Here is a 21646-nt window from a genome sequence, read left to right on the forward strand (position 1 = left end):
AAGCGCCGGCAAAAATTGCGTTAGCTCTTATCTAATGTAGTATGCGAATCTTAGTATATATGTATGTATTTCAGTGATTATCAGAGGAATAGCATTCGTTGCGTTTTTGTTTTCTTGCTTTTTGGGAGGTTCATTTCAACTAGTTCTTTTTTTTTTGACTTGGTTTTGTTTGTTTTCTAAATTCGGCGTATTTTGTTTTGGTTGCTCCAACGAAAAGCATTTCCGCATTGTATGCAGAAAAAAAGCGTCACACACCTAAAGAGGACAATGACAAGAGTAAAAGAGATAGGGAGAGCGAGAGAGCTTAGGAACAAGAAAAACAATAAGCATATACTGTATGCTTGGGTGGGGGTGTGTTTGTCAGAACGAGAGGGAGTTCATACAATTACCGTTGTATTTTTAATCAAGTACTGTTAATTTATAAATGTTTTGTTTATTTAATGATGTTATGTGAAATATAATTTCAATGTTTTCAAAAAACTATACGACCATTTCGGCTAAAAACTTGAAACAGCCGTAATAAATATGAAGCACTAGGAGTTCTTGAAGCGACAACGATATACCAAGAGCCCAATATACTTAGCCAATAGCCAGAAATTGTCCAGTGCATGTTACTTTACTAGGCTGGGACGAACCTACCATCTCAAACATAAATAATAACCTCATTATGGCAAGTCCGGCGAAAAATACACAATTTATGAAACCTTAGCAGTTACATATATCGAAATATGGACCAAATTCGTCCGGGACGTCGATCGGTCTTAACGCAATTCACTGCCCTAGAACTGGAACTGGCAAACTATCGATAATCGCAACATTCGATATTTTCGACAGTTTTAATAATAAATATCGATAGAATCGTTACTATCGTTAATTTCCCAACACCTATATTTCAAACGAAAATGAGAAGTAAAAATCGGGGGATCGATTTAAATAGAAGCAATATCGATGTATAGACCAAATAAAACCAAGGTGAATAAAATAAGTAGGAAATCATGAGAGAAATCTTTGTACGACCTAAGCCTAATCGGATAAAAAAAAATTACGCCCTCTACAGGCGCAATGTATCTTAAGAAATATATTCAGTGTCGGATTGCTAAGTTTTGCAAAAAATTTTACATTTGCGATAGTATCCATCGGAAAATATCAATCGATATTCAGTCCAACAATTAAATATCGATAGTGCCATCGATATTTTGCCAGCTCTATCTAGACCACCATAAAACGGGAGATTGGTCTATATGGTAGGTATATTCAAATATAGTCCATATTCAAGATTTGAAGGGGTCTAATACAACTCACTGTACCAAAATTCAGCCAAATCGGGTAATAAATGTGCTTTTTATGGTCCATAGACCTTAAATCGGGAAATGGGTATAGTTGACATCTACATCCAATTATAGACCATTCTGGACTGTATAAGGCAAGGATGTCGAAGAGCCTAACACAGCTCACTGTAGAACATTTCAGCGAAATCTGTTAATAAATGCGACTTTTTTGGGACCAAGACGTTGAATTGGGAGATCGGTATATATGGTAGCTATATCCAAATATTCCATGTAAAACTCCTCTCCAAAGAGGTGTCGCACTGCGACACGCCATTCGGACTATAAAAAGGAGGTCCCTTATCATTAAGATTAAAAAACTTAAATCGGACTGCACTCATTGATATGTGAGAAGTTTATCCCTGTTCCTTAGTGGATGTTCATGGGCAAAATTTGCAATTCGTATATCCAAATATAGGCCGATTTAGACGAGATATAGACGCCAGGAATGTCGAGTAGTATAATACAACTCTTTGTGCCAAAATTTCAGCGAAATAGGTTAATAAATGCGCTTTTAATGCGCGCAAGAATTTAAATCGGTATATAAGGGAGCTATAACCAAATATAGACCGATCTAGACCATACTCGGTACGAACTTCGAGAGGCCTAACACAACTAATTGTGCCCAATTTCAGCAAAATTGAGTATAAAAACATGTAAGAGCATGCTGAGTTTGGCCGGGCCGAATCTTATATACCCTCCACCATGGATCACACTTGTCGAGTTCTTTGTGCGGATATGCTATTGGAGATATATCAAGTTATAGTCCGATTCGGACCATAAATGAATAAAATCTTGAAGACCATAGTAGAAGCCATTGTGTAATATTTCAGTCCATTCGGATAAGAATTGCGTCTTGTAGGGGCTCAAGATGCAGCATCGGTAGATCGGTTTATATGGGAGCTGTATCAGGCAATAGATAGATTCAGACCATATTGGACACGTTTGCAGAAGGTCATGGGAGAAGCCTTTGTACCAAATTTCAGCCAAATCGTATAAGAATTGGGCCCTCCAGCTAGTGCATCCACCACTATAGGATGGGGGTATACTAATTTCGTCATTCTGTTTGTAACTCCTCGAAATATTCGACTCAGACTCCATAAAATATATATATTCTTGATCGTCATGACATTTCATGTCAATCTAGCCATGTCCGTCCGTCCGTCCGTCTGTCTGTCCGTCCGTCCGTCTGTCTGTCTGTCTGTCTGTCCGTCCGTCTGTCGAAAGCACGTTAACTTTCGAAGGAGTAAAACATGGCGCTTGAAATTTTGCACAAATACTTCTTATAGATGTAGGTCGGTTGGGATTGTAAATGGGCCATATCGGTCCATGTTTCGATATAGCTGCCATGCAAACCGATCTTGGATCTTGACTTCTTGAGCCACTACAGGGCGCAATTTTTATCCGATTTGGTTGGAAATCGGTTCATAACCTTATATAGCTGCCATGTAAACCGATCTGGAGTCCTGTTTTATTGAGCCTCTAGAGGGCGTAGTTCCTATCCGATTTGGCTGAAATTTTGCACGACGTGTTTCGTCATGACTTCCAACCACCGTACCAAGTATGGTTTAAATCGGTCCATAACCTGATATAGCTCCCATATAAACCGAGCCTTTAGAGGGCGCAAATCCTACCCGATGCCGCTGAAATTTTGCATGACGTGTTTCGTTATGACTTTCAATAAAGAATAAAGAACTCGACAAATGCGATCAATGGTGGAGGGTATATAAGATTAGGCCCGGCCGAACTTTGACCTCAAACTTGTGCAGAGTTCATCGTTACCACTGGAAGCTTAGCTGAATGCTACCGAGCGCGTCCACAGGTTGCTCATAGTGGAATGCTTCGTATTTATGAAGCGTAACTGCAAATACGGCCGCGGGCAGTCAGCGATTTGGAGAGTAGATTATCAGTCACTTGGCACTGACTCATATTTAAATACTGATTTTCAATGATACTCGACGATACTGGAGGCCATCGTAGCACAGAGGTTAGCATGTCCGCCATTGACGCTGAACGCCTGGGTTCAAATTCTGGCGAGACCATTAGAAAATTTGTTAATCGGTGGTTTTCCTCTCCTAATGCTGGCAACATTTGTGAGGTACTATGCCATGTAAAACTTCTCTCCAAAAAGGTGCCGCACTGTGGCACGCCGTTCGGGCCCGTCTTTAAAAAGGAGGCTCCTTATCAATGAGCTTAAAAACTTGAATCGGAAAGCACTTATTGATATGTGAGAAGTTTGCCCCTGTTCCTCAGTGGATTGTTTATGGACAAAATTTACATTTGCAATAATACTCGAAATGACAATGGCGAGTTATTGGCTATTGGCGCCTTCAAATAACCAACAACACCAGCGTCTCTTCCCAAGTTAGGGCCGGCTGGAGGCGAGCATCGGCTCTTAAAGCAAGCGGCTCGCGACATCGAGGCATACATGTGCAATCCCACATAACCCGTGTGGTTGGCACGTAGGGCCATTAACCCGCACGCGCAAAACTATAAGGATTACTTTTCGAAACAAAAGAATAGTAAAAACGGACTCCCCTAACGTTGGCGACCAACGCAAGCGAAAAAGGATCATGATCTGCGAATCAGCACCTGCAATGTTCGGATTCTTTATAGAGAGGTTGCAGTATACAGACTAGCGGATGTATTGGAAAAGTACACGAAAGATTGATACCGCTTTACAGGAAGTGCGATGAATCGGGAAAGGCGTTACAACATTAAACGGTGACGAAATCTACCATAGCTGCGGATTTGTGGTTAGTGGGAGATTGAAACACTTTGTTTTCAGCTTTACTTCGGTGTATGAATGGCAAGCCACAATCTGCATAAAGGCCAAATTCTTCAACATCAGCCTTAGTTGAAATGTACGGACCCTTTATAGAGAGGGTGCAGTATACACACTGTCGGATGTATTGAAAAAGTACAAAGCAGATCTTACCGGTCACCAAAGGGTGACGTTATATTCCTTACTGGTTTTGTATTGTTTTTTTTTAACAATTCTTATGTGCATTAACATTTTAGAATTGTAACAAACTATGTTATTCTAATATGTATTTGCCTAAAAATATGCAATATTATTATTTCAGTTTAACATGACCAAAATTATGCTGCAAAATCATAATCAAAATTCATATGGCCTTAAGTCATTTTAGATATGATGTTGAAACTCACATATGTACCTATAAATAATACTTTCATTACAACAAACCTAACAACTTGTGCATTTATGTATATTCATATACAAATAATGAAAAATATTTCTATATGAATATTAATCTAAGGATATGTTATTCTCTTTCAAAAGAAAGTTATCCCCAAAAAAAAAATATATTTCACCGCTTCATTTGTGAATTGTTTTTCTTAATCACACATAGCCAAACAAAAAAAAAAAACGAGGAGAAACCTACCACATAACTTTATGACAGGAGAACAACATCAATGTTCAGAGATTGTTGTTGTCGTTGTCGCCATCATCAAACGAAACAACGAAATTCATACATCCAGTATGGCCTGGCCCACCATAAATATGATTTTGATTTGTTTTGTTTTCATTTCGTTTCAAATGGGGGATATTTTTAAATAGAAATACGTGAATATTAAAAAACCACAATTTTCACAAATGTCCCCAAAACAAAATCAGAAAATAAAAGCAATCCGCCAAAAATTCAACTTGGATGGATGTCAGTCTTTGTTTGGGGGAGACTTTCATTTATGAATTTGGCGAAAGGATTTTCATACTGCCCAAAGGATTATAGCAAGGCACCAGGATATTGCTCATATAGCCACATTGATATGAGGGGTAAGATGTTGATTTTTTTTTATATTCCATTGGGTAGCAAATTTTAATCAAAAAATAGAGTAGCATTCACGTTTTCGCTGATTGATTCATACCTCATATACAGAAATGAATATAAATTTTTTCCGCCTTCGATTTTCTAAGGACAAAATTGAAAAACAAAAATATTTAAAAGGGTATACCGTGTTTTTTGTCAAGTCGGTCGAGAAGTGGTATGATGTATTTTGGCGGCTATATCATTGACTCCCGAAAAAAAAGGTACATGTTTGCATATTATTGAAAATTCAATTGTTTGTATTCATTCTGAAGGTGTAATGGCTGACAACACTGAACAGAGCTGAAATTTGAAGGATGGAGAAAGGTGAAAACTCCACACTTTGTTTTTATATGACAACAGAATTAAAGTGAAGTAAATTTTTGGAAGTGGAAAGTTTTTAAATAGCATAAGGGGAAAAACATGTCTCTTAGGACCACATTAGAATACCGTCTATTTTGTCAAAGAGCAAATGGACGATATGGACCGCTTCCAGCTTCTTGCTGTAAAGTGATATAGAAAAGATAACCTACAATTTAAGTTTTAAACCCTAAACCCTTTAAGACATTTTCAAACTCTGGCAAACACTGCATTGAATCATTTCTCCAATCTTCTAGTTTACATAGCATTTTATGTTCTTTTAATATTTCATAGTCTTAGTTATGACTTCAAACATTGCAGACTATGCGTGGCCTTAAAATTAAACTTGTGTTTTCATATTGTTCAATAAAAAAAAATCCTATTTAAAGGGTATGTAGTGTCCATTGTGCTATCATGCTTTTAAACTTGTAACCCTTGAATGTTTGTTATGATATTGAAAACCATCATCTTCATCTCTTGGCCGCCCACAACCCCTTTTCAAGCACTGAAATGCTTACAGACCTATGTTCTTTTTCGTGGTATATGCCTCTATCGCTTTTGGCCAATAGCCAAATGCAAAACTGTTCAGAGTACAACATTTAACATTTTGCATAAGTTCCTACATTGACCTTCTTCCAAAAATTCTGTTCTGTGCTTCGATGTTCAAAGTGATATCTTTGGCTACCAAATAACGCAATGATTTTTGTGCAAAAAAATAAGCGACAAAGTTAGGGGATCTGCTTTTGAATCCATATTTTTTTCTTCGTTTCAATGTCAAATATCACTGGGTTGTCTTATATGCTTTGAAGTTTGTATATAAGTGCCGTTAAATACTTTTAAACAATCCATATTCAGCATTGGTTTGTTTGGACCAGACAGGTTTAGTTCTCATTAACATAGGCCATCCTTAAATGCTTTATACACCCCGAAGTGTTCCAAGTTTCATGGCAGTGAGTTATCGTTGAGAAACAAATTTCAGAATTCCTGAGCCATAGTATGATATTTGAAAGCCACTGTGGCTCATTGGCTATCCTATACAACAATGACACTGAAAGCCTTGTAATCTCCCATATTTGCAGTGAACTTTACAATAAAGTTTACAAAAACATTTGTTCTAAAATAGTTTTTATTTTAGTCCTTAAATTTTAAATTTTTTATAAGCATTTTATGTTTCTCTAGAGTATTTAGTTATCTCTGAAACTTGTTTATGGACACGTAAACGAGTGAAGAAGGAATACGACTTTTAGTACCAAATGTTCCAGATCGCGTTAAAAAGCCCAACAATTAGCGAATGCTTACAGCCGCTTAATCGGACAAGTTCTTAGAGAAATGAATGAATGAAATCTATAGTGGAACTCTTTCTGACTGCCAGGAGATTTTCTATAGACTTTTCTTTCTCGACGTCCTCACAGCTTCCGCAGAAGTCGTGATACCGTATGGTGTCAATGGTATGTATAGTAAAGCAATACCGTAAATTAATACCAAAATAATACCGTATGGAATTTATAACTCTTGAAATCATCCATTCCATTCGGGATTATTTTGTTGTTAATTTACTGCAAATGCAAATTTTGCCCATGAACATTACACTAAGGAACAGGAGCAAACTTCTCATATATCAATGAGTGACGTCCGATTCAAGTTTAAGCTCAATGATAAAGGGCCTCCATTCTATAGCCGAGTTCGAACGGCGTGCTGCAGTGCGACACCTTCTTTGGAGAGAAGTTTTACATGGCATAGTACCTCACAAATGTTGCCAGCATTAGGAGGAAAACCTCCGATGATTTTTTTGTTCCTGATGGTGTCGCCAGGATTCGAACTCTCTAACCTCTGCGCTGCGGTGGCCTCCTGTTAGTTTACTATTAATACTAAAAACCTAACCTAACCTTACCTACTACACCGAACGAAAAATTGATACCAACGATACTTGAAATTCTTCGCAAACTTGTCTGCTCTTCAATTCTCTGGGATATCTCAGTGGCCCTGCACCTAGAACAGGTGAATTTTGAACTGTTCAGCCACCTCTTCAATAGATTTGCGCCTGGCGAGGGCGGTTTTTCAATTCAGAAAAATGTTTCCCAGAGATTTAAAGGCTGCCTGGCTGTCTGAAAAATAATGTTTTGCCAATCATCGTTATGGTATAGTATTTTAGACATTCCACCACTTTTTTAATTGCAAATCCGTTTGCTACACACTACAGTGGTTGGGCAACCTTCTGATTATGACCAATCCTAATTTTTCAGAGTAGCCACAGAGCGCACAGGGTCGTCTGTTTTGGAACTATCCATATAAAGGGTGACTTTTTTGCTATTCACTCTTAGGCAACACTAGTTTAAATAGCTCAAGCACATTTCGTGTTTTGTTTCACTTTTAAACATTTTCAGTTTGGTCTATAATGCATCTAGCAATACATCCAGAAAAAGTCACAGTTTGGTGTGGTTTATGGGCTGGTGGCATAATTGGACCGTACTTCTTCAATGATGATGCGAATCGTAAGGTAACTGTGAATAGTGAGCTGAAATGATATCCAACTTTTTTTCCCAAAATGCTAGAGCTTGACTTGCATGCCAAAATATGGTCAACATTTTGATGAAATAATCTTCAAAAATTAAATTATATGGACCGTAATATCGATTCAAGCAAGGATTTCATGTATTTTTCTGTTTTATATATATATTTTTTTTTTTGAAAAACTTTCCCATAGCTCTTAAAAAATCACCCTTTTTAAATCGATGTTATTGCTATTACAGTTCCAATTGGTTCTAACCAGATTAGTGGTGGTACAGTACTTCTAACCAAAAAGCTGCAATGTGTCCCACTGCCTGGAATATCGGGCATTATATCAAGGATAACACAGTGTCCGCAAAAATTTTCTACATCTGATTTGCCAGTAAAAGTTGTACAGTTTGGAAGTCAAAAAAGTATATTTTTTGCATTTTTTTGGTAAAAAAAAATTTATTAGTATTTATTGAAGAACTAGGAAAAATTAAGATATTTTGTTTTTCCTGTTTTTTTTTGTGAAGACATACTGTAGATGCGGCACTTTCAATAGCGGTACTTTCCTGTACCGCTAAGATCAACACATACAAAGTTATAGACTTATTCCCAATTTCTTTTGCCGTTTGGCCCACTGTGCGTTATGATACCGATAGACATATTGTCCTCCTTCTTTACTTTCCTTCAGTAATAGAATCGTCTTCTGGCGATCTATATCCCATACGATTTTCGTCGTCCTATCGTCCGCTTCACGGTTGTAACCGGCGATCTTAAGTCGCACTATGGGTAACCTGTATCTCCTGCTGAAAAGAACTACTTCTATAGTGCATGGAAACTTCCCCTAACCACAATAGTCACGTTATAAGCATGCGCCAACACCTTCACACCCTCTTCTTTCAGAGACAACAATATACCGTTAATAGCTATATTCCAATGAAGATGAGACAGTACATCTCCTTGAGGAATTCCTCGGCTAACCATCTTGTGAGATATTTAGAGTCCAATGGTCTTCTTGGAAACCGGCAATATCAGACAGTACATCTCCTTGAGGAATTCCTCGGCTAACCATTTTGTGAGATACTTAGAGTCCAATGGTCTTCTTAGCGACCGACAATATGGGTTCCCCAGAAATCGCTTCACGGACGATCTGATGGCTTTCCTGTCTGAACGTTGGAGTCGCTCTATTCATCAGTGCGTTGAGAGTAAGGTGGTCGGTGCTCTGGATATCTCCGAGGCATTTGATAGGGTCTGGCACGGTGCACTCCTTTCATAACTTGTTGCTTTTGGTGTCGGTAATAACTTCGCTCGATTTATATCAAGTTTTCTCAGAGATCGCACTATAAGAGTTGTTGTAGATGGGCTCTCATCTGAAGAATATAAATTAAACGCAGGAGTACAACAAAGCTCTGTTCTTTCTTCCTCTCCTTTTCTTATTTTCATTAACGATCTACTGGGTCTGACTACGAATCCGATCTACTCGTTCGCGGACGACAACAACCTCTGCCATTCATTTTCATTCAAGTCTTCTAAAGATTGAAGCCAGGAGGCGGATTATGGATGTAACACTCTGCCAGGATTTGCTGGCCATTTCTGAGTGGGGTCAAATGAACAGAGTAGGTTTCAATGTACGCAAAACGCAGTGATGTTTCTTGTCCCACAAACGATTCACTGACACTTTACAATCGTAATGCGGATGTTTTTCCCGCTACTTACGACATCCAGAAATTCGAAGCAAGTTTCAATAAACACTACTCCCTCTTTTCCCCCTCCTATCCTTAACTATCCTCTCCATCGCAATGCACTGCATATATAGGGGACATCCCCTGCGTGTTGGTTGATTGAAAAAAAAAAGACCTATAGATCCCAAGCCTGCCGTAATGCAACTTTTAGTTAGTAAATTTTAAGTGAACTTTCTGACGGTAATGTTAAAGCCTAGAAACTCTGTCATCGATTCTACATCATTGAAAGCTCCTTCAATGTCAAGAAATGCGACCAATGTATATTCTTTGACTACGAGAGAACTCTCGATGTAGACGTCTAGGTCGCGTAGGCTGTTTCTGTGGATTCGCCCTTACTATAGACATATTGTTGCCGAGACAGGCGATGACCAGGGAGCTTTGCCCTAACATGCTTTAAATATCCATATAGAAAGGTGCTTCTATTTGTGAGTCATTTCTGTGTTTTTGTCTAAGGGACAAAGTTAATTTCCTTGTCCCAAAGTTAATTTCCTAACTTTCAACGATGTTTTGACCTTCTTGAAAAGATAAAGATTTAATTAAGGATAAATAAAACTAAAATTTAAGAAAATAATCTTTAATATCAAGTAAAAAAATTTTTCACCGAATGAATTGACTCCTTAAAAAATTGGAAAATGGGACATCTTTAAATAAAGTTTGTCATTTTCGGCACCAATCTATAAAGTTAAGACAATTTGTTTTCAGTGTAGTAATTTCGAACGATTTAAGTCTTTTATTACTTGCTTTAAACTTTGATTTTCTTTAGTAATTTGCTTCGTTTAAAATATTTTCTTTAAAGATTTAAGATCTTAAATTCTGTTTGTTGAAATCCTCAAACATTTAATTTATTAGAATTTAAGGTTTACCCAATGAATTCGTGACTGATATTTGGCTATTTGGATATTTGTATGTATGTAGATACATTTACATACAGTTGTGAATAAGTAAGTGTACAAGTGTATGTCTACTTCACATTGATTTGATGGTTTCTTTCTTTGCCTTTGCTAAGACTGTTTTGATTTTCCTCTCCACATATACTTTGTTGGGGTTTCCTTTTTACAAGACAAGTCCTTTTTTTCTGTGGTAATATTTATGTGTGGCGGCGTTTTGCTTCCTTTCCTTGTTGCTCTGTCCGTCGGACTATCAGCTTGTAGGCGTGTGTATGTGTGTGTGTGTATATATGTATACGGGTGTTTTTATGATTATTTTTATGAGCTTTTATTAAATTGAAGAAAATAATCAAAGCAGAAAAACGTGCGTATCCCTGCCATACGAATGAAACTGTCTTCAAAATAAGGTCAACACATAATGTAAAGACAAAACAACAGAATGTTTTGTTTTGAAAAATGACATCAAACGCCATCACTCCTCACCACCGCCAGCCATCATCAGCAAGATGTTGACAAGGAAAATGTATCATTTTTATTTTTATGTTAAAATGAACTTAAGTTAGGTCAGGTATGAAGTTTTCGTTTTGTTTACGCTGTCTATGGAGCAGTTTATTTATCTCCTATAGAATGGTTTATGGTTGAGGTCTTATGTTGCCGAACCCATCATGAGGTTTTTTTTCCGCGTATAAAATAAAAGATAATAAGGCTTCCTTCAGGGTAAAAAAACATAATAAAGTGTACAATCGATAAACAAAAAGCAACAGGTTTTAATTAAATCAGATACATGAAAGAAGAACAAACTAAATTACAGGAATTTCAAGAATTTTAAAACTGGGCAAAAAAAAAAACTAAGCAAAAACTAAAGAAAACCTTATTCAGCCAGGCCGAATTGAAGATTTTCTAAAGAAAACCTTATTCAGCCAGGCTGAATTGAAGATTTTCTAAAGAAACCCTTATTCAGCCAGGCTGAATTGAAGATTTTCTAAAGAAACCCTTATTCAGCCAGACTGAATTGAAGATTTTCTAAAGAAACCCTTATTCAGCCAGACTGAATTGAAGATTTTCTAAAAAAAACCTTATTCAGCCAGGCTGAATTGAAGATTTTCTAAAGAAAACCTTATTCAGCCAGGCTGAATTGAAGATTTTCTAAAGAAAACCTTATTCAGCCAGGCTGAATTGAAGATTTTCTAAAGAAAACATTATTCAGCCAGGCTGAATTGAAGATTTTCTAAAGAAAACCTTATTCAGCCAGGCTGAATTGAAGATTTTCTAAAGAAAACCTTATTCAGCCAGGCTGAATTGAAGATTTTCTAAAGAAAACCTTATTCAGCCAGGCTGAATTGAAGATTTTCTAAAGAAAACCTTATTCAGCCAGGCTGAATTGAAGATTTTCTAAAGAAAACCTTATTCAGCCAGGCTGAATTGAAGATTTTCTAAAGAAAACCTTATTCAGCCAGGCTGAATTGAAGATTTTCTAAAGAAAACCTTATTCAGCCAGGCTGAATTGAAGATTTTCTAAAGAAAACCTTATTCAGCCAGGCTGAATTGAAGATTTTCTAAAGAAAACCTTATTCAGCCAGGCTGAATTGAAGATTTTCTAAAGAAAACCTTATTCAGCCAGGCTGAATTGAAGATTTTCTAAAGAAAACCTTATTCAGCCAGGCTGAATTGAAGATTTTCTAAAGAAAACCTTATTCAGCCAGGCTGAATTGAAGATTTTCTAAAGAAAACCTTATTCAGCCAGGCTGAATTGAAGATTTTCTAAAGAAAACCTTATTCAGCCAGGCTGAATTGAAGATTTTCTAAAGAAAACCTTATTCAGCCAGGCTGAATTGAAGATTTTCTAAAGAAAACCTTATTCAGCCAGGCTGAATTGAAGATTTTCTAAAGAAAACCTTATTCAGCCAGGCTGAATTGAAGATTTTCTAAAGAAAACCTTATTCAGCCAGGCTGAATTGAAGATTTTCTAAAGAAAACCTTATTCAGCCAGGCTGAATTGAAGATTTTCTAAAGAAAACCTTATTCAGCCAGGCTGAATTGAAGATTTTCTAAAGAAAACCTTATTCAGCCAGGCTGAATTGAAGATTTTCTAAATAAAACCTTATTCATCCAGGCTGAATTGAAGATTTTCTAAAGAAAACCTTATTCAGCCAGGCTGAATTGAAGATTTTCTAAAGAAAACCTTATTCAGCCAGGCTGAATTGAAGATTTTCTAAAGAAAACCTTATTCAGCCAGGCTGAATTGAAGATTTTCTAAAGAAAACCTTATTCAGCCAGGCTGAATTGAAGATTTTCTAAAGAAAACCTTATTCAGCCAGGCTGAATTGAAGATTTTCTAAAGAAAACCTTATTCAGCCAGGCTGAATTGAAGATTTTCTAAAGAAAACCTTATTCAGCCAGGCTGAATTGAAGATTTTCTAAAGAAAACCTTATTCAGCCAGGCTGAATTGAAGATTTTCTAAAGAAAACCTTATTCAGCCAGGCTGAATTGAAGATTTTCTAAAGAAAACCTTATTCAGCCAGGCTGAATTGAAGATTTTCTAAAGAAAACCTTATTCAGCCAGGCTGAATTGAAGATTTTCTAAAGAAAACCTTATTCAGCCAGGCTGAATTGAAGATTTTCTAAAGAAAACCTTATTCAGCCAGGCTGAATTGAAGATTTTCTAAAGAAAACCTTATTCAGCCAGGCTGAATTGAAGATTTTCTAAAGAAAACCTTATTCAGCCAGGCTGAATTGAAGATTTTCTAAAGAAAACCTTATTCAGCCAGGCTGAATTGAAGATTTTCTAAAGAAAACCTTATTCAGCCAGGCTGAATTGAAGATTTTCTAAAGAAAACCTTATTCAGCCAGGCTGAATTGAAGATTTTCTAAAGAAAACCTTATTCAGCCAGGCTGAATTGAAGATTTTCTAAAGAAAACCTTATTCAGCCAGGCTGAATTGAAGATTTTCTAAAGAAAACCTTATTCAGCCAGGCTGAATTGAAGATTTTCTAAAGAAAACCTTATTCAGCCAGGCTGAATTGAAGATTTTCTAAAGAAAACCTTATTCAGCCAGGCTGAATTGAAGATTTTCTAAAGAAAACCTTATTCAGCCAGGCTGAATTGAAGATTTTCTAAAGAAAACCTTATTCAGCCAGGCTGAATTGAAGATTTTCTAAAGAAAACCTTATTCAGCCAGGCTGAATTGAAGATTTTCTAAAGAAAACCTTATTCAGCCAGGCTGAATTGAAGATTTTCTAAAGAAAACCTTATTTGTTTTTATAAAAATTTAATTTTTTTAAATTCACGTTTTAGCGGTATATTAACATTGTCTCGACACCTTGTTGCTTTATCTATGCGCAATATTTATTACAATGTTTTAAAGAAGACTTCTTTTGTTTACTTACCATCACATGATAATGTCACATCTGCCAGCAAGTCCGATTTGAATAAATTTGAAAATGTAATGGCCAAATTTGATGAATATGAATTCCATTTGAGGCAAAACTGTTGTTGCGGGTCCATGATGTGTGAGCTCTTTTTGTTTTTTTTGTTTTGTGTGGGATACCGAAAGTTTTTCCGAAAAAAACAAAACAAAAAAAAAATTCCAAATCCCAATGAGGCAAAAGGGCCAAAAATCCAAACTAATTCAAAATAGTTTTCTTTGCCGTTGCCCTTGTTGTCAACTGAAGCTTTTTGTTATTTTCGATAGGAAATTTTGAATTTTGAGAAAAAATTTGGAATACAAAATTTCTTTAAGAAAAAACAAAATGCCATGTAAACCAAATTTTTCTTCTTGTTATTGTGGCAGTTGTTGATGATGTTGTCATTAAAAATTTGTTGCGATGTTGGGCGTTTTTGTTGTATGGGTGATTTTGTTGTTGTTGTTGTGATTGGGATTAATAATAACGTTAGAGCCAAACCATGAATTTTGAATTTTCTTTCTTTTCCTTAGACAGCGACACTTCTTCCAAATGGTCACTGCTGTAGCTTTGTTGTAAGCTGCTGCTGTTGTTGTTATCCTTTGCAATTGTCCACGACTGCAGCAATGTTGCCAGGATTCTCTTGCAGTATGCAGATAATTGTTTTTGTTTTTAGTTGTTTGATGTTGTTGATGATGACGATGATGCCAAACCGATTTTTTTGTTATTTTTATAATCCCAATAAAATGCGTTTTTAGCATTTAATTTGTTGTGTTGTTTGTTGTTGTTTTAATGGAGTTTTTTTCACGTGGTAGCAAATAATAATACTAATGCCTTGTGAATGAAAATAATTCCTTCTGATGGTTTTTCTTTCAGCTTTCCAAGATGATGGTCCAAATGAAGCCTATCGGTGGATTTTCTGTTGTTGTTTAGCCGTTTTGGGCTTGTCAAATACTGCAAGGAGAAGAGGAAGGGGTAAACAAATTAATAAAAGATTTCAGAAAGGGGTTTTAATTGTTGCCAATTACATTTAAAAAATTGCAGTGTGATTATCGAGCCAAACTGCATATAATTCTGCTTTTCATAAAATTTGACGAAAGAAACATACATAAATACAGTGACACACACATGTGAATGCCAATCAACAAAAAATTTACTCTTGGATTTCGAACGATTGAGGAAATGTCGAAGATTTGAATTTGGAAAGGTCTCAAACTGGGATGTCTCCTTTTCAGACTTCGACAGGATAAAAGTCCAGTATGAGGTAAGAAGCAGAAATCTATTAGGAAATCCGAGAAAGACTAATTGGGTGAAGTTAAGGGAACATATGCAGCAGCTGGGGCCCTCTGGCGGCCTATATCGTTTGCAAGAGAGCGGAACTTCGCGGTTAATCTAATCAATGATAGAGAACTTTCTGAAGGCATATCACCTAACACTAACCAATCCTGGTGGATATCATGGTGGAGGGTGAGCACGGAAACAATCAAGAACAATATTGTCCTGGGCAAAGAGAGATCGAGATGGTCTTTGTTCGCAAGGCTTGAAAAATACCAGCAGCACAAAAAGGATTTTAGCCCTATATCAATCACTAGTAAGGCTGAAGGTCAGAACCCGCATACCTCAAGGTTAGATTGGTGGAAATAACCTTTCACGAAGAGTAACAAAAGGTCCCTCCGACTGAATGAGTACATCATGGCTGTCTTGCTGCATATCGACTGGGCATTCAATAACCTGTATATTCCGAATATCTCCCTATGGAAGAATATGCAACAGGGTAATCAGAAGTATGGTCAGAATGTCGATAACAAGGTGAACGCCTCAAGGAAGAGTGTTCTTGCCGGTTCTTAAAAAGAATTTGGAAAATACCAGCAACACACAAAGGATTTAAGGCCTACCTGTCAGCCATGGTTTTTACTCAAAACACTGGTAAGGCTAAAAGTCTGGTGAAGATGACCTCCCTCGAAGAGTTACAAAAGGTCCTTCCAACTGAAGGTGAACATCATGGTGGTCTTGCTGCATATCGACAGGGCATTCAACAACCTGGATATACCGAATATCTCCCAGTAGAAGTATATGCAACAGGGAAATCAGAAGAATGGCCAGAATGTCGATGGCAAGGGGAACGCCAAGGGGAAGAGTGTTCGTGCCGATTCTTGAAAATGCCTTGAAAAATACAGATAACACACAAATGATTTTAGGCCTATCTATCAACCATGGTTTTTACTCAAAACATGGGTAAGGCTGAAGGTCTGGGAGGGACTGGCAATGAAGAATTCCGCAGTGCACAACACTCATACCTCAAGGTTAGATTGGTGGAGATGACCTTCCACGAAGAGTTACAAAAAGTCGCTCCGACTGAAGTAGTACATCATGGCGGTGTTGCTGCATATTGACAAGGCTTTCAATAACCTGTATATCCCGAATATCTCCCTGTAGAAGAATATGCAAGTGGGTAATCAGAAGTATGGCCAGAATGTCGATGACAAGAGGAACGCCTTAAGGAAGAGTTTTCTTGCCGATTCCACGTGATAAACGAATCCTATTGGAGACACAGACTACCGGCAATGGGTGGAGGACAAAGAAGATTGAGTTGGTGCTTTTGGCCGGACTTGTAAGATACCAAATTTTCAACTCCTTTCATAGTCAAAGGAGGCGAAATATCTAGGCCTAGTCCCCAATGCGAACTGTTCTGGAAAAGGAATACGGAGGGAAGAAGCCGAAAGGGTGTGTTTGCCTTGTATTCCGACAGAGGGATGTACAGTAGGAAGATGGAAGTCAGACGGAAAATGATTTACTGGATGTTCATGACCGCCTATGACGCTGAACGCATGGGTTCGAATCTTGGTTAGGACACCAGGAAACAATTTTAGCGGTGGTTATTCCCCTCCTAATGCTGGTATTAGGAGAGGTATTAAAATTTGCCCATGAACATTCTATTAACAGGGGCATACTTCTCACATAGCAATGAGTGCTCTCCGATTCAAGTTTAAGCTCAATGGCAATAAACAGCGTGCCACAGTGCAACACCTCTTTGGGGAGAAATTTTTACATGACAGAGTACCTCGCAAAAGTCACCAGCATTAGAGTGAGGGTGAAGCTGAGGTACTATGCCAAGTTAAAAATTCTCCCCAAACAGGTGTCGGAGGGTAGATAAAGGAAGGTTTCAGATTCCAATTTGATAGGAGCTTCAGAATTTGCTGCCCCCACACAAAAGATTACTAACATACGAGGTATTGGTACGGTGAAAGACTTTGGAAAGGACTCGTATAAGTGAGTCACAGAAGTGCAAAGATTGGCCTGATTTGAAATCACGGGATCGTTAATGTTCACTCTGTAGACGTGGTTCATATTGTGTCACCAAAGTTGCGCTTGGGCTCGAGGACAAAGTCCATTCGAGATACTATATCTGCGTTGGGTATACTAAGGAAAGTCTCAGAATATCTGATACCGTGACGAATTCTAGATTGGATCTTCAGATTTCGCTTTGCCCAAGGAGAAGGTTGGGAGATTCATATTGTGTTTGAGGAGGAGCATTACTGGGCATTTACAAATAAAGGGTGATTTTTTTGAGGTTAGGATTTTCATGCATTAGTATTTGACAGATCACGTGGGATTTCAGACATGGTGTAAAAGAGAAAGATGCTCAGTATGCTTTGACATTTCATCATGAATAGACTTACTAACGAGCAACGCTTGCAAATCATTGAATTTTATTACCAAAATCAGTGTTCGGTTCGAAATGTGTTCATTCACCGTAACGTTGCGTCCAACAGCATCTTTGAAAAAATACGGTCCAATGATTCCACCAGCGTACAAACCACACCAAACAGTGCATTTTTCGGGATGCATGGGCAGTTCTTGAACGGCTTCTGGTTGCTCTTCACTCCAAATGCGGCAATTTTGCTTATTTACGTAGCCATTCAACCAGAAATGAGCCTCATCGCTGAACAAAATTTGTCAAAATTTAAACACATTTCGAACCGAACACTGATTTTGGTAATAAAATTCTATGATTTGCAAGCGTTGCTCGTTAGTAAGTCTATTCATGATGAAAAGTCAAAGCATACTGAGCATCTTTCTCTTTGACACCATGTCTGAAATCCCACGTGATATGTCAAATACTAATGCATGAAAATCCTAACCTCAAAAAAATCACCCTTTACAAAGAAAGGTTTCAAATTTCGATTTGATAGGATCTTCAGAATTTGCTGTCCCGACAAAAAAGATTACTAACATATGAGCTATTGGTATGGTGAAAGACATTGGAAAGGACTCGTATAAGGGAGTCACAGAAGTGCAAATATTGGCCTGATTTGAATTCACAGGATCGTTAATGGACGTGGTTCATATTGAGTCACCAAAGTTGCGTTTAGGCTTGAGGACAAAGGGAACGGCCATAACTCCATTCTAGATACTATATCTGCGTTGGGTATACTAAGGAAAGTCTCAGAATATGTGGCACCAAGGCGGGTTCGAGATGGGATCTTCAGATTTCGCTTTACCCAAGGGGAATTTTGGGAGATTCATATTGTGTTTCAGGAGGAGTACTACTGGGCATTTACAAATAGTTGCAGGATGGACATATATACGCCGAGACACTCGACATCGATATGTCCGTGGGACTGCCAAAACACGGCCTTTTAGGCAGCAGTCTATAGTCGCAAATCAGATCCTGGGAAGAAACTTAAAGCCCTCAAAACACAGAATTTATGTGGAGTATATATCGGCGCTCAAAGTCTTGGATTCGAAGACAGTAAGGTTAAGGCACATAGCGGCGTGTAGATAATATCCCGTTAAATGCAGCATCCATGATATAGCGCTTACGTGGGTTCCCGGAATGTAAGAAGACGGACAAATTTTACAGCAAATGCTTCTCGAAACATTGAACTACTAAACATAGTAGAGGGTGAATAGCCAGTGTGGAGTCGGTGGCTAGGTAATCTGTACATGGATACCGAACTGCCAAAAGGCCCCGGTCTAATTTCGAACGCAGGAGAAGAGCACTAAGCATTATAACGGAAGTTATGACCGTCTATTATGCAACACCTCATAGGGCCTCATGTCTGGGTGTACAGGGGCACAGGCTCACCAGGAAATCGGGGTTTCTCAGAAGGTATGCTCAGCTACATGAATAAGACGGAATGGTTTGGACGGGATGGTTTGGATGGAATATACGATGAAATCTAACTCTCGCGGTTATGTTTGCTTGGAATCGCAGGATCACTGGCTAGAATACACCGACTTAATACTCCGGTGGGCGTGACCGATGGAAGCATATACGTAAGGGTGTGCCGGTTATGTGTTTGACGCCTACACTCTTCTTGTATTTCTTGAACTCCCTTTGTCGTCCCTTGGTCTCATTTGAAAAGTTATACCTTCTCTTAAACATATTCACTTATTTTCCCACTGGGGTAACACAATAAGCCCCACTACATAATACGTAAAAATTTCAAGAAAATCGCTCCAGCCGTTAAACTCTAACTATGCTAGAATTTTTCCAACATCAGACTTTTTAATGGAGCTGTTTTCCTTTCCATATTGTTGAGATTCCGTTTTTCTCTTTAGCTGCTGTGCGAGAGCGATATCATTTTTAAAAAATTCAGAGTCCACGTTCTTTTCTACGGCAAGTTGATTCTGTTTTTTAAGAGCACTCAAAGAAATTGAGTATCCTGGACATCTATTGGGTTGCCCAAAAAGTAATTGCGGATTTTTTAAAAGAAAGTAAATGAATTTTTAATAATAATTAGAATGAACTTTAATCAAATATACTTTTTTTACACTTTTTAACAGTTGATAACTGACAGAAGAACGAATGCAATTACAGAGTCACAAGCTGTGAAAAAATTTGTCAACGCCGACTATATGAAAAATCCGCAATTACTTTTTGGGCAACCCAATATGAACGGCTAGGATAAGAAGTGAATGAATGCAACAGTTTAGACGGCAATATCGGGCAAACTTTTATGGACTTTGATAGTCTTTCGGGCTTGAGGTGTTAGTTTTGCACCCCCCACTTCTATCTAAAGATCCCTTCAGAAACCCTTCCACAACTTTTTGCTTGAAAAGATGCATTTCTATGCCTTTTTAAATTCATTGTAGGCGTATGCTAACGGTAAAACAAATACACCCCTCTTTAACAGCCGCCATAAAACGTTTGATTTGATCAAACCATTTAATTCCAAATAAATGTTGTTTGCCACAAAAGACGCATTCACAAGTGGCCTGAGGGTTTGGCTTGGCTTTGCTGAAGTGCATAAAACCAAAAAGGGTCCCAAGAATGCCAACACACACACAACAACCAAAAATTAGCAATGTTGGCGTTTCGCTTGGTAATAAAAATTCTTAGGAATTTCCTAAGTTTAAAGAACGGTCCTTGCACAAAAATGAACCGTTTTCGGCTACTCTTGCCAGAGTAAAACAAAAACAACAAATTTCAATTCTCAACACTAAAGTCATGGCTTGCATATTCAATAACTAACTGAAACGGGGCAAAGAAACGTTTTTTTTCTCAAAAAGTCTCAAAACGCAACGCATTGAAAAGACCTTGGCAGTCATCATACATGTTTGTGTATGGGTTTCTTTTTGTTGTTTATTCATCTAACGATTAAGCAAATTCGCGGAAACGCGCAGCAATGCGCATCATGCAACAATTAATGTTCATATGCCCCCTCCCGAAAACTTTGGAACTGAGATTGCAAAAGGTCCCAACAACTAAAAGTGAATAAGGATACAAAAAATTAGAAGAAGCAGAAACAAGAAGAAAAAAAACCACCTGCAGTTTCTTAGAAATGAGGCCAAACGTAAAATGTTTCATCTTGTTGTTGGAGCTGAATGAAATTTTATCAAGGTTATCAAGGAATACACTGTTTCCTAAGGAAATCATAATTGTAGATTGTATATATCTTAAGAACAGAGGGAGCAAAGGTTGAGCTTTAAACTAAGGTCTCATTTCCATCATGTCTCGACTTTTTGTAAAATTTTTGAGAGTCCCATGAAAGGACCGATAGAGCAGCGCTAAACAATCCACATTGGGACGATGATGAAGGGAGGCAATAGAGTTGGATATCCTGCTGTCCTCAATCAATGCCATCGCTCTCCTCTGTACACGGTCCAGTAGCTCCAGGAACGATTTTGAAGCTCCAGCCCATACATGTGAGTTGTACTCCATTTTCGGCCTTATGAAAGTGGTGTAGTTGGTTAAGAAGATCAGACGTAGTGAAGTAATTCTTACACCGTTAAAGGAAGCCTAAATACTTGAATGCTTCTTTCGACACGTCAAATACATGTTTAGCCCAACGGACATCACTTTGTATTTTCATGCCCAGAGCATCAAAAGCTTCTGATTGCTCAACGTCTACGTTGTTGGTAGACAAAGATGATCGTAATGGGTCAGTGAGTCGTTTGTGTGACAATAAAGCAGCACTGAGTCTTTCGTGCATTAAAATCTACTAGATTCATTTAACCCCACTCAGAAATTGCCAGCAAATCCTGGCAAAGAGTATTGTCCGTAACCCGCCTCTTTTCCTCAATCTCTCGAAGACTCGGTCTATGGTCGAATGAGTACGAATGACAGAGATTACTGTCATCCGCAAATGAGTAGATCGGAT

General features: G+C 37.8%; 1 protein-coding gene and 1 long non-coding RNA gene across 2 annotated transcripts in view; one reads left to right on the top strand and one right to left on the bottom strand.

Annotated features, from left to right (window-relative positions):
- The window catches only part of LOC106085516 (zinc finger protein chinmo), a 33065-nt gene extending 18485 nt beyond the window's left edge, over nucleotides 1-14580 (bottom strand). Inside the window, 1 exon segment of the mRNA XM_013249796.2 lies at nucleotides 14025-14580. Within this exon segment, the coding sequence (XP_013105250.2) occupies nucleotides 14025-14142 (118 nt within the window). The 5' untranslated portion in view covers nucleotides 14143-14580.
- Nucleotides 14395-14804, top strand: LOC131995951 (uncharacterized). Its single transcript, XR_009397707.1, has 2 exons — nucleotides 14395-14486; nucleotides 14573-14804. It is a non-coding gene; the product is annotated as an uncharacterized LOC131995951 (long non-coding RNA).
- The last annotated feature ends 6842 nt before the right edge of the window (nucleotides 14805-21646 follow it).

Source organism: Stomoxys calcitrans, chromosome 3 (genome assembly GCF_963082655.1).
Source record: "Stomoxys calcitrans chromosome 3, idStoCalc2.1, whole genome shotgun sequence".
NCBI lineage: Eukaryota > Metazoa > Arthropoda > Insecta > Diptera > Muscidae > Stomoxys > Stomoxys calcitrans.